We start from the raw sequence: 15172 nt of genomic DNA, 5'->3' as shown, positions 1-15172 counted from the left end.
GTGAAATATTTCTTGTGAGAAAGATTCCACTTTGTTGTCAGAATTTATCATTCACTTTTCTTTTCATTTATCATTTAACAGAAACGAGTGAACTTATCTTCATTACGTTCTTTAGCTTCTCAGCTATGCCTTTGAATGTCTAGTATGTCAGCCAAATTGAAGAGAATAAGCAATATGACTCAGTTCTTTGAGACTAGCTTTTTCCTCATAAATATCTCTCAGAACTCTGTTGTGGAAATCTGGGTGACCTCTGATTGCAAATCCTGCTGGATCCTCCTTGAGCGAGAGCTGTGGGGGACCCAGTCCATGCCTAGTCATGCTGGCTTCTTCCCCGCTTCTGTTGGAGCGCAGATGGATATTGGTTCCCGGGTGGTGTTGCGGCCTCTGGTCAGTGTGTTCTGCTCCACGTGGGTCCGACAGGGAAGGCAGAAATCCCTGAAGCACCGCTTAAAATTTTCATCCAAAAATGCGTAGAGGACAGGGTTGAGGCTGCTGTTGGTGTAGCCCAAGGCGATGCACAGGTGCCAGCTGGCTATCACAAAAGGGTTCCTGCTGTCGATCTCCACCATGGTCTTCACGATGATGAAAATGTGGATGGGGGTCCAGCAGATGATGAAGGCCGCCACCACCACCAGCACCATGCGGGTGATGCGGCGCATGTTGCGGTCTTTCTCCTTGGATCCCGAGAGCAGACGAACGCTTCTCAGACGCAGGATCATTAGGCCGTAACATATGGTGATGACCATCACAGGAACCACAAACGCAAAGATGAAGACGCAGATCTTTGTCACTGTGTCCCAGTACCAGTCAGGATCAGGGAACTTCAGCATGCACATGGTTTTACCTGAAAAGAGTGCCGGTGGGATAAGAAAGAACTTGTTAATGTAGGGTTATGTTACTATTATGATACTGGTTTGTGGCTTTAAAAAAACAAAGCTACAGAGAAACATCTGTACTCTCTTGCCATAAGAACTCGTTCATACGACATGCCATCTGCCCACGGCCACACTCAAAGGCTATCTGAAAAAGCACCTGTTCGACCATCCGACAAGCACTCCACACGCAGCATAAATGCAGAACCTTCGATATTGGGCAAATTATGTAGTGGTGTCACTCACAAGGAATGGCAGCCTGTCGCGCCTCTAGTGTTTGAGTCCATCTGTGTGAACTACGATTACTTAGCTACATAAAGGGCCCACCAATCCCAATGGCAGTAATGAGTAATCTAGGCTAATCAATTAAAATGCCTTAAAACTTACACAGACACACAAAAAAAGACATCTGGGAGATTTTGTGAGTCTGGATGAGTAATACAGATCCCCTAAAAACTACTAATGAAAATCAAGTATTATCCTCAGGTTTCAGTGGAGGCTCAGATCCAGTGGCCTAATGTTTCAAAGGCTTTTTCACTCACTCTGAGTATCCAAAATGGATCATTCATGGTCATGGGTGGGACTGGATTCATAATAAGCGTTATTCTTGCTTTCTCTTTGTGTGACATATAAGCTCTGATGAAGACCGTAGGGATCAGAAGCTTGGCCTATTAAATGCTAATTATGCAGCTCAAGGCATGTTGAAGACCCAGGACAAAGATTCAGTTCCGGAGCTGAATCTGTAAGGCTCATCCAATCTGTAGGGCAGCTAAACCTGATACTAAAAGAATGATAATGAAATATAAAACAGCAGAAGAAACCACTATCTCACCATTGTCTGAGACTTTGGTCACAGCCATGATCATAATGGGCACCCCGATCGCAGAGGACACAACCCAGATGAGCACGTTGATCAACTTAGCCTTGACCGGTGTCCGAAACTCCAGCGCCCTGACGGGGTGGCACACGGCGATGTAGCGGTCCACGCTCATCATGGTGAGGGTGAAGATGCTTGTGAACATGTTGTAGTAGTCTATGGCAATAATGAGCTTGCACAGGACCTCCCCGAAAGGCCAGGTGTTCATGAGGTATTTGGCGCTCTGGAAGGGCAGCGTGCTGGTGGCCAAGGCGTCGGCAAGCGCCAGGTTGAAGATGTAGATGTTCGTGGCTGTCTTCATCTTGGTGTATCTGGTTGTGATCACAGAGCAGAGAGAACGTGTTGCCAGTAAGCAGCAGCGGTAATGAGAGCAGCTGGGTATGGAAGTCTCTGCTATGGGATATGGGGATTTGAAAGTGATTTTCACTGTGCTGCATGTTTTTATGGCTGGGATGAAGAGTTAATTCCCTCATGCTATAGATTTGCAGTGTAGAGCTGTGACCGTCTCACTGCAGCTTAGTTTTTTTTTCTAAATTAGTGATTTGAGATAATGGCTACAGTTGGCTTGTTGGCCTCTGATCAAGTAGCCCACTTGCACAGAAAGCACCAGAGAGTTGCAAAAAAGAAAAACTACTGCTGCTGAATTGAGGTTCATATATATTGTATGTGCTGGACTGTGCTGTTAGCATGGGAGCATGAGCTCTTCTGTATGTGAGATGAAGATATTTTTGTTAAGCATATGAAAAAATAATGGTCATGAGCACTGAACTTGTTTTATTTGCTACAATATCAGCTTATTGGGGTCAGAATTCTTCTTCTCTTGTCAGCAACCTGGCAAGATGTATTCATACGGTGTATAAATCTTATCTTATTTAGTTTTATATGAGATGACAGGATTTTCAAATAATTGCGATCCAATTTACATGCATAGCGGACCGCCCGCCACAATGCTGTATGAAAATATTTAGTTCATACTATGGAATTGAGCATGCTTTTATTTTCTATTTTCGAATGATGAAGAGTTGATCGAATGACCAAGGATGGTAGATAACATAATAGAGAAGAAAAATGGAAAATTACATTTATATAGGTGGATTGTTTGACTGTTCCATTACAATGTATGTAAGCCTGATAACTTATTGGTTGTGTCTATTGATTTTTCTTCGGGTTGTTTTTCACAGAGGCAATATAGACAATAACCAAGGGCTGTGAGGGGAGGGGGGCTTCATATTTTCAGCAAGATGTTCCATTTTTAGCTGAACCCAGCACACAAACCAGAGTTCTTTGAATGACCAGTCATCATTAGTGCTGATAAAACCCTGATCCCCAAAATCTGGGAGGGTGTGTAAAACATAAATAAAACAGAATGTGATAATTTGGTAATCCTTTTTGTCATGGGCTCACTTGGAAACAGTGCATATGAATGATGAATGAAAGATGCCTCCTCAAAGGGCTCAGTCATTCACAAGCAGGGATGGAGCGAGGTTCACCACTTTGTGAGCACATGATTGGATAACGGATGTTACTACATGGGCTCAGACGCTTTCAGATGATTGCATTCTGCTTTTATTTTACACAGTGTTGCGTTTTTTTTTTTTTTTGAATCAGGGTTGCACGTGGATGATGTGCGTACAATCCCTTTTCAGCTTTGTTTTTTTAATCCCCCTTAATAAACAAACATGAACATCATTCTTAGTTCCATCAACAACACAAAACACCACATAAGGATGTTTGGGGTGACGGAGGGAGCTGCAGTAGCAACCGGCACTGGCATGAATGTGATTGGATGTTACTAGCCTCACAGTTTGTTAATGAGCCAATGATTGCAAACACAGTGAACACAACCTATCAGCTCATGGCTTTAATGTGACAACTGCTCTTCCTGGAGTCCATGAATGTGATGTGCTGTTGTCTTTCTGGGAAACGGACTCTCAGCTCATGCCACGCTCGTGCGAGTGCTCCTTCCAGCTTTCCAGCTTTCCTTTCCAGAGTTTGTGAGCTGTTGAGTTCACAGATAAGATTTATACCTAAGATAGAAATCAGGTCATAAACACCGGAATTGATGATGTGTATAAGACACTTTTGGAAGTTGGGCCGTTGATGATTTATTAGGGACTGAATTTGTCTCATAAAATAAATCAGTTTGATGTGAACATAAGCTGTCAGCTGAATCAGACAGTATAATTAAAACGACTGCTGTCGAAGGGTCCCATCAGTTGCTCCATTATTCACGGTCAAATCCAACAATCTGTCTCCTGACTACTGTCTGTGTCTCTCTGCTCAAATGAGGAAAAATCTGGCTCCAATTTACAAATTTAAACTGAGCTAACAAAGAAATAGCATTTCTAAAATTGTATTAAAGCATGGGGAGTGGTCTTTTGATGTCACGGCAGGAAAAGAGAAGGTGTGGTGCACTTACATAATTAATGGCTGCATTGTATTCAGGGAAGCCAGTAACAGGGAGGTGCTATTGTCCCTGCTGGATCAATGACATGACTTACTGTGACACTTAAATGAAATTAAGGCCCCATTTAAACTGCATTTATTTCTCTAGGGGAAGTGGGTTGACTACTTGCACTTTTCACACAATGTTTTTGTTAATCTGATGGAGGCCAACATAAAGGCTATCTGGGAACCAATATGACGGCAGAAAACATGAAGCCATCAGGAGAGCAAGACCCTGTAAAGCTCATGAAAAGTGCCGTCACAATGTCAGCCACAGGTAGGGAAGTTACTGGTAGTCTGTGCTGAGCCCCTGATTTTTTTTTGCCAATGTTTGATTAAATTTTGGCAAATTAGTGTCATTAAGATTATGTCGAATCAAATACCAGCAGTTCCAGTTTGTGATGGACGTACCTACAGCTGTCACTGGGTTACTCGCAGATTTGGACATCTACTCGCGATGGACATTGAAATATGTGTTTCATGTCTGCGTGTTAAGACTTGACTGAGTTATGACCTCAAGAACGACAAAGTGTTTTGGCTCAAATTCACCTCAAACAGTGTTACCTCTCTCTCTATAGTTCACCTTCAGTGTTCCAAGCCTCAATGCAGAGGTTTTTGGCTTCCTCTTTTGGCTTTGTTGCGCTGAATGTCTATGTCACTTACGAACCATGTCCAGTAATTTCATGATGGTTAAAGTGCTGTCTGGAAATCTTAGTTAATTTACCGAAGGGCACAATGGATATTTCACTTCTTACCTGTAATGTTAATCCCATCCAAACTGGGCTCAAGCCATATTTAATGTCAATAGCTACAGCTGTTTTTTACGGTTATGCCAAGTCAAAGAGTCTATCGCTTCATCTTGTAGTTCAGAGGTTTGTCCATTCAGTGTGAATTTGCAACACACCTCCATGGAGCCTTGACTCTGCAAAATGAATTCAGTCTTATTTTTAGTTCATCTTTCAGTCTAGACAAAAGAAAACAGTGAACCCATGAAGTCAGCAGCAGATGGCTGGCGTTGAACATTCGCTTGTGCGCCTGTATGTTTGATCTTCCTAATCCGATGCCTGTATTAAGTTCCTCTTACAGAAAAAGACCGCGGTGAGCTTTTGATAGTTATGTAAGGGCCTTCTGTGAAGCAAGCACAATATTAATATATAAAGCTTTGAACTCTTGAAAAACACATAAAAACCACCGCTCCCTCAGACAAGACGCAGACATTGACGTAAAATATCATCAGTCATTGATAAGAAAAGGAAAATCACCAGTTTTGGATCACAGCCATCAAGCGGGACTACAAAACCTCTATTAGAGACTCGCACAGTTGACAAAAAGAACTGTCTGTTTGCTTCGGCATCTCAATCTGTTCGAAGCCTTTGATTCAGCACCCAAAGCCTGGCTTTTGACATGGGGAGAGGATTATTCTTATCGTCACTTTCATAATTGAACCGTGATTCCAAAGAAATTGCTTTCCCCTTCTGTCTCATCCGAGCCGACGAGACAGGCCCAGCACCGTGTAGCCCACTTTGAGTCACAACCTCCACTTTCTCCCTCCCTTCAGTAAACAAGGGTTTGTCTTAGATGCTGTTCTTGTCGGGTATATTATGAGCCCATGGAGATTTGAAATTAAATGGTGGAATAGGAGTTAAAAATAATGTAAGTCTGCAGCCTTTTACTGTGGGACCTGCTTGGATACACAAGTACGGTAAATCATGTGTAAAATAAAAGAGATTTGAGACTGGCTGGTGTGGCTTTCTTGGCCCCGGAGATATTATGTCACATCCACACTGGCACAAAGGAGCTTGGTTGTATAATGAGGATATCAAAGAACTGGTAGTGTATCATAAATTAGGCAGAAGTGGCTACTGGGTAGGCTGTTTTATGTTATTAATGCACGGGTCAGTGCATCCACTGAGTGCTGGTGAGGTTACGTTCTACTTAGTTGTTCCGCATTTATTTCAGAGGGGGAAGCTTTTAAACGGCATCTTCGTTTTTGTAGGCTTGGAAAGGCATATGCGTGCCAAGAAATCTTTTTCGCCTTTTTCATGTAACATGGAAACATGTTTTTCTTTGGCACAGTTGCGCTCTGTTTAATCACCCACTGCTTTTTTTTTTTTTTTTTTCCTTACAGCGTGGATGCCCTGCTACGAGGCTGTTATGGCTAGCCAACCCCCTTCCTCCTCACACACGCCTTCTGAAGCCACATCAGAAGAAAGTCGCACATGCAGGAAAAAGCCGATGTAGAGCTGCCGCTGACTGTGGCAAATGCTGACCATCCATGACCTGAGGAAAATGGAACATGTTGTGTTAAATGGATTAAAGATATATGAGTGAATGAAAACCTAAAAAAAAGGAAAGCTGAGGAGTTAAGAAAAAAGTTTTAATGAAATGAAAAACAATTTATTTTAGCCACAGACTGGCGGCTAGGATTTAGGCTGTCTGGGGGGGGGGGCGTTTGAGATTAAACTAAAGATTTGCAATGATACAGGTTGACTAGTTGAATCTACCTTCAAAACAATGTAGTCTGTGTAGAGGAAAATAAGAATTTGTACAATTTGTACAAGAGGGATATTCAGCTGTTGGACTTTCCATGAAAGGAGCTTAGACTCTGGCATCCAGACACACACTATAACGCAATCCTAACACCAGACACCTGCCACCCGACTCAACTTGAGTCCAGCTGAGTTCAGCTTGAGGTTCCATCAAGTCAGATAACTTATGTCATCATTCAATATCTCAGATACATCTAATACAAAGGTGAAATCCTAAAACATGGGGCATTTACTAGGTCTAATTTGCCTGGAACAGCACAAAGCAGTGTCGGACCAAACTCCATTCAAAAATCTGCTAAATTAAGTCTGCCATATTTAACGCCAAAAGCAACACTGTGCATTGTATGATGATGATAGTCTGATGACTGCCTCCTCATTCACACTGACCACTTGACAATGGTTAAGGCCGACATGGAGATCCGCTTCAGGGACCCCCTGAATCTCACTGTTCTTGTCTAGGCAATACAGCCCTTTCAAGTGGACGTGAGCTAATGCAATCCCGCTATGCAGGAGCACCTTGGTTACATCCAGAGCAATGACGAAGCCCGGGCTACTTTATGTACCTCTAGCGCAGGCATGTCAAACTCATTCCATAAAGGGCCGTGTGGCTGCAGGTTTTCGTTCCAACCAAGGAGGAGCACACCTGGCTGGGATCAATTAATCAGCTGATCTCAGTCTTCAGCTGATAACTAAGTGATCCGATGATGTTGACCTGCAGCCACACGGCCCTTTATGGAATGAGTTTGACATGCCTGCTCTAGCGGGAGCAGCATGTGGGCAAAATTGGCCAGCATTTCCTGGCAGTCTGGGAGAAGACCAGGCTGCCTCTTGCTTTCTCAACAACATACTCAGTGGAGCAGGGATTCAGCCAGGTCTTCCACATGCAGGCAATTTACCGAAATCGCTTGGACTTGATGGCCTCAGACGCACCAAAGCTGAAACTAACTTCTCTGGAACAGCGAAGAAACTGGCAGCAAATCACCAAGCAGGGCTAACACTAACTTTCAAAGCAATTTAGCTTGTTTCCTTAGTTAAGATAAATATGCCAATAATATAGGATAGCCTGTCATTCTGCTTTTCTTTCAGTAGCAGCAGACTTTCAATTGGTATGTTGCTTGTTTTCCATTAGAACAACTAATAAGAATTCTTCTTGTCTGGCATTTCTGATTGGCTGCTGTTTGTGATTAATAACCAGATGAGACCTCATTAAAGTCTGAGTGTCACATTTCTAGCCGTTGGATTTGGCATTGCAATAACAAGAACCAAATGAAAGTGTAAAGGCTACATTTCATTTGTTTAACACTCAGAAATCTAATTTATATTCAAATGTTAAGGATATTGTAACAGCAATTATTTGGAGTTCAGTGATGTTCTTTTGCAATGATATAACAGAATAATAATCAACTTATAATAATCTATTTAAGAAAGACAATTAGCCTATACAATAAGTATAAAGTGCCATGATAACCCTGGCTGGTTAGATGGGATTTACATAGTGGATGTATACAGCCAGAAAGTGCTAATTACCATACTATTAAATAAGGGTGGACCAGACGGATAACCTGAAAACATGAAAGTGGCCACCTTTATGTTAATCCTACAGGTGATGAACCTGTAGGATTAACAGCCTCTGTATGCTGCCGTTTAGCAGAGATTCACAGAAGGTGCACCCTGAATATACACTCTGTATTCATATTCTCCTTCAACTAGAAAGGCAGGTGTGCCATTATGTCATCTTATCTGAATAAACCTCAAAATAAATTATCAAAGAAATTGCAATTTGAACCTTTAAAGCAAAAAAATAACATACGAAACAACAAACTCTGATTTCAAATGCAAGAGGAAAAAAGGGGCATGAGTCACCAGGTCTACTTTATTATTGAATATCTTTTGCTGCTCCAGAATGACTCAAGTAGGCGTTTGTCCTCTTGCACAGCTAGAGAGAGGTCCTTACAGATACAGACATCACACATATTTTGAAATTCGTCTTTGATCGGCGCTTGAGTCTGATAATGATCGTCAGAGAGACAATCCTCTCTACAAAGGCATTTGAGCCTGCCACACTGCGGACGATGAGACAATCTTAAAAGTGTATTTTGGAAAATTGCACCCCACCTCTTACGGGTGGATTTTGTGATATCCTGTCTAGCTGTCTACAAAACTCTAATAGAGCTGGTCCATACTGACTGTCTGTCACTTTGAGTGCAGCATCCGCCTGCTCCAGGACAGAAAAGGAGGGCCCCTTGTGGAGGCAGATTGGTTTCACTGGTCCTATTGCTGCTTGGACCTTTGTGCCCACAGGCTGCTCGGTCATTTCATCGTTCGGACTTCACATCCGTGATGCAGAGCCTTGTTTGCTGCAGTTTTTTATGAGCTGGTCGAAAAACACGGCACACGTTGTGGAAAAAGCACAGATAAATCTCCGCTGGCCGGCTTTGCAGGAGATGATGGACAGCTGGATGAAGAAACAGCCATGGTGTGCAAGCACAGAATTTCACATCACTCAATGTCAGTAAAGGCAAAAAAAATGCACATAGCTCCTCACTTCAGGAAGCAGATACTGAGCTGTGGCTATAGATCTTTAAAACAATTGAATCCATATCCATTGACAGCTGACCGCAGGCGTGCTTGCAGGACTAATGAGCTGTTTCCCAAAGTTGACACTGGTATTATCTACCGCATTGGGTGTGATGCTTTTCCAGACATTTCATCAGAGCTCGATGTATGCCATTTGCAGTTTCATCACTGTCCTCCTAAAGTCAAGTAGCTTACACTACACATCACACAGAGTAAATATCTAGCGCACACTGGAAACATTTTTCTGTTTCCCTTGTTTGAGGCATCGGTGAAATACACTGGCTCCCCTTCGGTCGGGCACAGATCATCCAAAATATCCCGCAGTGTAAAGTATCTTCCCAAGTGCCTCTTCTTCAAAGTGGTTCTCAGCATTGGAGTCATGACACGAAGCACCGCTGAGCTTAAAGCTTCCTACGGATGATAAGAAATTTGCTCTTTGTCAACACGAGGTTGGGTGCAGAGCATAATGCAGCCACCTACAGAGGTATACATCATCAAAAAGGGTGCTAACTTTAGCACTTTCAGTCTGTTAACTATACGCCTACTCACAAACCTGGGAGCCCCATCTGAATGCTGCTTTTAATGTTGTGTTATTGTTGTGTTATTACCCCGCTGGCATGTGCTGCCTCTGGCTCACATACAGCTGTTGTCTCACTGCTTGTGCTTGGAAAGATAAGCAGAAGCCAAGGTCAAAGTTCAAAGAGTTAGTTAGCGCTTCCGCCTAGTTGGGCACCCCTGCTTTCCCGATAAAAAAAAAAAAAAGGCACAGAGCGGTTTCACGTTACAGTTTTTGGTTTTTGGACCAAAACAGAAATCAGGAGAGTCAAGAAGCTGAAAAATAAAATGAACAAAAGATAAATGTCAAGGTTAAGGGAAAAATATAAGCTTGATGCCTCTTTATATACTACATTTTAATTATTTCAACAAATAATGATATTTTTCATTTAGTTATTCTTAAAATTTTGTCGGTTTCAAGCTCCATACAGATCCACATTCAGCTACAGAGAATTAGCATTTGCATTTCAGCCGGTCTTAATCCTTTATCTCTAGCTGCGGTGACACAGGCTGGTGTGTCCACATCTACGCATATCAATCCTTTCTTTGCTAATACACGAGTCAGGCTCGACTCTGCGTTTCCAGCACCGAAGGCCAAACACACACAGTCTGATATAAAGTGTTCGTGGTGAGACACAGTGGCCATGTTGACTGTGGGAAATAAACAGACTGACACACACACACACACACACACACACACACACACACACACACACACAGAGAGAGTCATGTGTCGATCGCTGTTTGGGATTACATAGATTTACACTGATTTTCTGGAGACTTCCGCTACTTGAACCACAACCCAAGTCTTCACCCTAAAATTTAATGATTTATGTTATCAGAGCTTATGTGTTGTCCACAAAAATAAGGTGAATCCTCACAGTGTGAGTGTGTAAACAGATTTATGTCCCCACAACACGAGTCATACGCATCTACACACACACACACACACACACACACACACAAACAAACACACACATGCAGCCATGCTGCTACTGGCAACGGGCTTTGACATTATCAGCCAAATTTCCACTCCCAGTCCTCTTCCTGAAGCTGTACTGACTCATGCCGTTGCTTTATCTTTTGCCTTGGCCTTTTACCAACACATATCAGAGTATAAATGTACTATGTATAGATGAGAATAAATGAGAATGCTGTCCAAGATCTGCTTTCTTAGTTTAACTGGGACAATAATCCACGAGAAGCTGCTCAGTTAAGATTCCACTTTCGCACAAAGTAATCCAGCCTTCGGCTTGCTGCAGCAAACTGATTTCAAATGGACGCCACTTGATAATAAATTGCATGAGCACTGAGCCTGTTCTTATCTAACAGGTGTGGCAGCAGCGAGAGGCGCCAAAGTAGAGGAGAGGGTAGCTGGGAGATAAGGGGAGCCTGGTGCTGCTGACCTATCCTTCATGGCCCATCTCCAGAGGTGTCAGTGTCAGCCTCTCCATCAGCAATCAGACTGGGGATTCTCAAAGCAGCCCAATGCCCACGTCCCACTGATGTGCGCATCCATGCAGACTCTTCTGTAAATGGGCTTTGTGTGCATCTGAGTGTCTCTATCCAGAAATCTCAGCGGAGGGAAAATGTAAAATTTATGACTTTTGCCAAATTTATGAGCAGCCTGATGCATCAGGCGGGGGGGATAAAAGAAGAAAAAAAATCAAAGAGCGATGTTTCAAATGGGGTTTTGGTTTCTTCAGTCAAAATTTAAATTATCGTTGAAACAATCAGTCAAGATCAAATGACATTTTGGCAACCCACTAATCTTTTATCTACGTATCAAGAAAAATATGCTGCTGGTTCGAGCTTCTCGAATGTGATTATTTGTTGTTGTTGTTGTTCTCTTTTTGATATCATTCTAAATTAAATATCTTCACATGTTTTTGGGCCATGTTCCACTACGTCTGACATTTTAGAGATGATTCACTGCAAACATGGTTGATAGATCACGCAAAATAGAAATAACTGTAATTTTCATCACTGGTTATAATCTTTAAGATTATCATTGTATCAAACTAGGGCTGCAAAGAACAATTCATTATCTGTAATTCTGCTGCTTATGTTCTCGCCTCATTGAATTGTTGCTGCATGAGATGTCGGTGAATAGTGAAAAATGTGTATCATTTGTGTTTAAATAGCTTTTGTTCCACCAACAGTCCAAATCAAAGCTGAGCAGTTTAGTACTGCATGAGACAAGAAAGCAATTTAGATGCTGAAACAAAGAAACATCTGAAATTTTTCCTTTAAAAAATGAATGAATTTCAATAATTGATTATCACTATGTCTGCCAATTACTTCCCTTTCAGACATTGTTGACACTCTTCATCTTCTTTTTGCAACAGAGTGAACTGATAAACGAGTTGCTCTGCCTGTGTTGCATTTCTAACAGAGCAGCCTGCTCGTCGCCACCAGTGGCTGATGAGCCATTATGAGCAAGAAACTGGACTGTAATGCAAACCTGTGCGGCCTGAATTCATCCCTCATGGCTGACAGGATCTGTTGTTCCAAACATCAGTGTTGTTTTGGGAAGTTTGGTAAGACAACAACATTAGCTCTAAAATACACTGACTGCCTTAATGATTTAATGACTACCTTTCCCAAGCAGATGGAGTTTGCTCATTTACCATGCAGATAACTCAGTGGCCTATATGTGGAACTTTGTGAACATTATAAAAAACATGATTATAGGTCTGTTCAGGAAGACCATGTGGTGTGATTAAAAGCCCCCCCAAAAAGGTACTAAGTGGACATTGCCTGTAATCATTAGAAGTATATAAAATAAACTTCTAATTATTTATTTTATTGGTAGTATTCATTGACGGTATTCTTTACTTATCAGTACTTATTACTGTCCTTGTTCTGCTCTAACACCTGAATCACATTTTGTCAAACGTGCCCCCTCAAAGTCTGGAACCTGAATTATTAAAACCCACTTGCTGTTACCACATGTAACCACAGGGGTCGCCAGATCACCCAGGACTGATTTAAAGGTAGAAACTTCCAGTGTGTGTGTGCTTGTCTCTCTGCCACACACGTCATCATTTACTGCCTCTATGATGGAAGTGCAGAATAAAATTGTTAGGCTGATAAATCCATAGTATGCATCCAACCGCTTTAAACACTAAAGGAGGATGAATGAATCCCACATGGAGGTCAGTGTTTACCCAGCGTTTCTTTTTTTATTTACTACATCACATCTGTGTCTAACTTTGTGTGTCTTCTCTGAGTTCGCTCCCCGCAGAGGTTGCAGATGTTCCACAGGAGATTAGATATTCTGACGGGGCTGGTTAATGTGCTCAGCTTCCCTCTGCCAGCGTCTCTAGGGGAGTCTGGCATCAGTGATGATTCCTCTCACTCACACAAACACAAACGGCAGCTGACTCGCTGTGCACAGTTTCATTCACTGCTTTTTCCAAGCTCTCATCCATCGCCTGTTTCCTCCCTCACTTCTTTTTTGCCTCATGTGCCTTGTTTTGCTCATTATTCTCACTTTGAAATAACAATGGAAATAATGGGCAGGGTGATAAATGTTTATGAATTTTTCTTGGCTAAATTTCCAAAGATTGCCACTTGCATAAAAAAGGCTTGCTTATGGCTTTTCCAATATTTAACAATCCATTTCATTCTTCTGTCAGTCCTCCTGCTTCTCTCTAAAATAATACCAACAACAATGTAGACTGCCTTTAAGTCCATCGTACTGTGTACATTTACATTTATTCGTCTTGTTTGCAGGCTGAAAAATGACCACCTTGCACACTTTGCCTCCACCTGGCTGGCTGTGCTGAAAATGTGCCATTTTAAATTAATTCTGCCTGCTTGTTTAATGCACCGGCGCAGCTGGAGTAATTAATGCTTCAGGTGATGTTGGGGGAACACGTACGGAGATTAGAAGGCAACTAATTTGATGAGCGAGGACAAGCCGAGCTGCTGCAAGAGACATAAGTTGTAAAAGAAATACCTCGGTTTGCAGCATATAAACATTTGAAACTACTTACCATGAAGCTAGAATTAAAAATGGCATCATCATTCCTGTTTATGAGCCAATAAGAAGGCAAACACAGAACATGTGCTTTAATTCAAAGACTGAATAGCTGAATATTTAACTGCGGGATTTTCTCTCCCTCTTCTTTTAACGGGTGTGTGGCTGACGGTCCACAGATCTGTGTGAGCTAATGGGGACTCACTGTTTGAGCAGCCCTCTGTGCCTGAGGTGCAGCCCAGTCAGTCTGAGTTGAGAAACTGTCTGAGACGTGGGGCTCCACTGGTCTCAACCCCCTTTGGCAGAAAACTTGCACATTCACAGAGAAAGGGGAATGCAGAAAATCCCACTTTTTCATGCCAACAAACCTTTTAAATTGAAGTAATTGTTTTGAGAGTGTGTTCAGTGCTTTCAGGAAAGCCAAAAGCAAGCTGAAACAAAATGAACTTTAGACTTTTGTGTCAAAATGCAACAAAATGCGTCACGTTTGTGAGCTCATCACTGAAACTCACTCAGTACTCGATTTCAAATGCAAGCCAGGCGGCATTAAAAGCGCACAGTGACACCACAGTGTGCGCATGTGGGTGAATTCAGCATTCAGTTTGGGCTCTGCTGCTCTTATCCATAGTCATTTAAAGCAAGTGACACTCTCAGTAAGACTGTGATTAAAAGAAAAAAAAAGCACAACAACAGTGTTTACCTGACCACTCCGTACATTACGAGGATGTTGCCCAGAAGTCCCACCACGCAAATGACGGAGTAGAGAGCCGTGATGGAGATGGCGATGATTATACCCGCGGCACTCCGCACCGGACGCTCCTGCTCCGTGTAGTTTTGCAGCCTGTCGCCCATCGAGCCGCGATCCTCGTCCGGGAAGGTGACATTGAAGGGGATGACGGAGTAGAGGTCGGACAGGGAGAGCTGGGCTCCAGGGAGCGTGTACGGTTCCATGCTGCGGCGCCGTGCACTCTGGCCGTGGTGCTGAAAACTTGCCCGCGCAATTACTGGAAGGAACTTAATTGCTCTGGAGGAGGAGAGCGGCTGCGCCTAAAAGCAAGAAGTGAAGGGAGTGAAAGAGTTGACCAAAAATAAAATGTGTGGAAGCAGAGAGCCTCTGCGCGAAGGAGCTGAGGACAGACAGAAGAGGAGAAGGTGGCCCCTTGGCTGCGGTCAGCTGTGTCTGTGCGCTCTGGCTGTTTGTACACCTCTTATACTCTCCAGGATCCCCCACCTCACAGCCGAGGCGCGTCGACGTCAGTGCTGCGCATCACCAGCGTCAAAAGGCGACGGCAAGGTGATGGGTGCGCCATAC

At 42.9% G+C, this 15172-nt stretch overlaps 1 protein-coding gene across 1 annotated transcript; it reads right to left on the bottom strand.

Annotated features, from left to right (window-relative positions):
* Positions 1–314: 314 nt before the first annotated feature.
* Positions 315–14811, bottom strand: oprd1a (opioid receptor, delta 1a). The gene is made up of 3 exons (XM_041955262.1): positions 14561–14811; positions 1705–2060; positions 315–844 (listed from the first exon to the last, which is right to left on the bottom strand). The coding sequence occupies exons 1-3, from the start codon at positions 14809–14811 to the stop codon at positions 315–317; spliced, it is 1137 nt and encodes a 378-aa protein (XP_041811196.1).
* Between the last annotated feature and the right edge of the window lie 361 nt (positions 14812–15172).

The sequence above is a fragment of the Chelmon rostratus genome, chromosome 16, assembly GCF_017976325.1.
Source record: "Chelmon rostratus isolate fCheRos1 chromosome 16, fCheRos1.pri, whole genome shotgun sequence".
NCBI classification, from domain to species: domain Eukaryota; kingdom Metazoa; phylum Chordata; class Actinopteri; order Chaetodontiformes; family Chaetodontidae; genus Chelmon; species Chelmon rostratus.
This window is presented reverse-complemented; position numbering and strand designations above follow the sequence as displayed.

What these genes read in the sequence shown, in the direction of transcription:
- oprd1a (XM_041955262.1), bottom strand. Translation starts at nt 14,811, where the DNA reads ATGGAACCGTACACGCTCCCTGGAGCCCAGCTCTCCCTGTCCGACCTC. An exon ending in GTAATGTACGGAGTGGTCAG is followed by an intron (nt 2,061 to 14,560) that starts GTAAACACTGTT and finishes GATCACAACCAG; the next exon opens with ATACACCAAGATGAAGACAG. An exon ending in GACCAAAGTCTCAGACAATG is followed by an intron (nt 845 to 1,704) that starts GTGAGATAGTGG and finishes CACTCTTTTCAG; the next exon opens with GTAAAACCATGTGCATGCTG.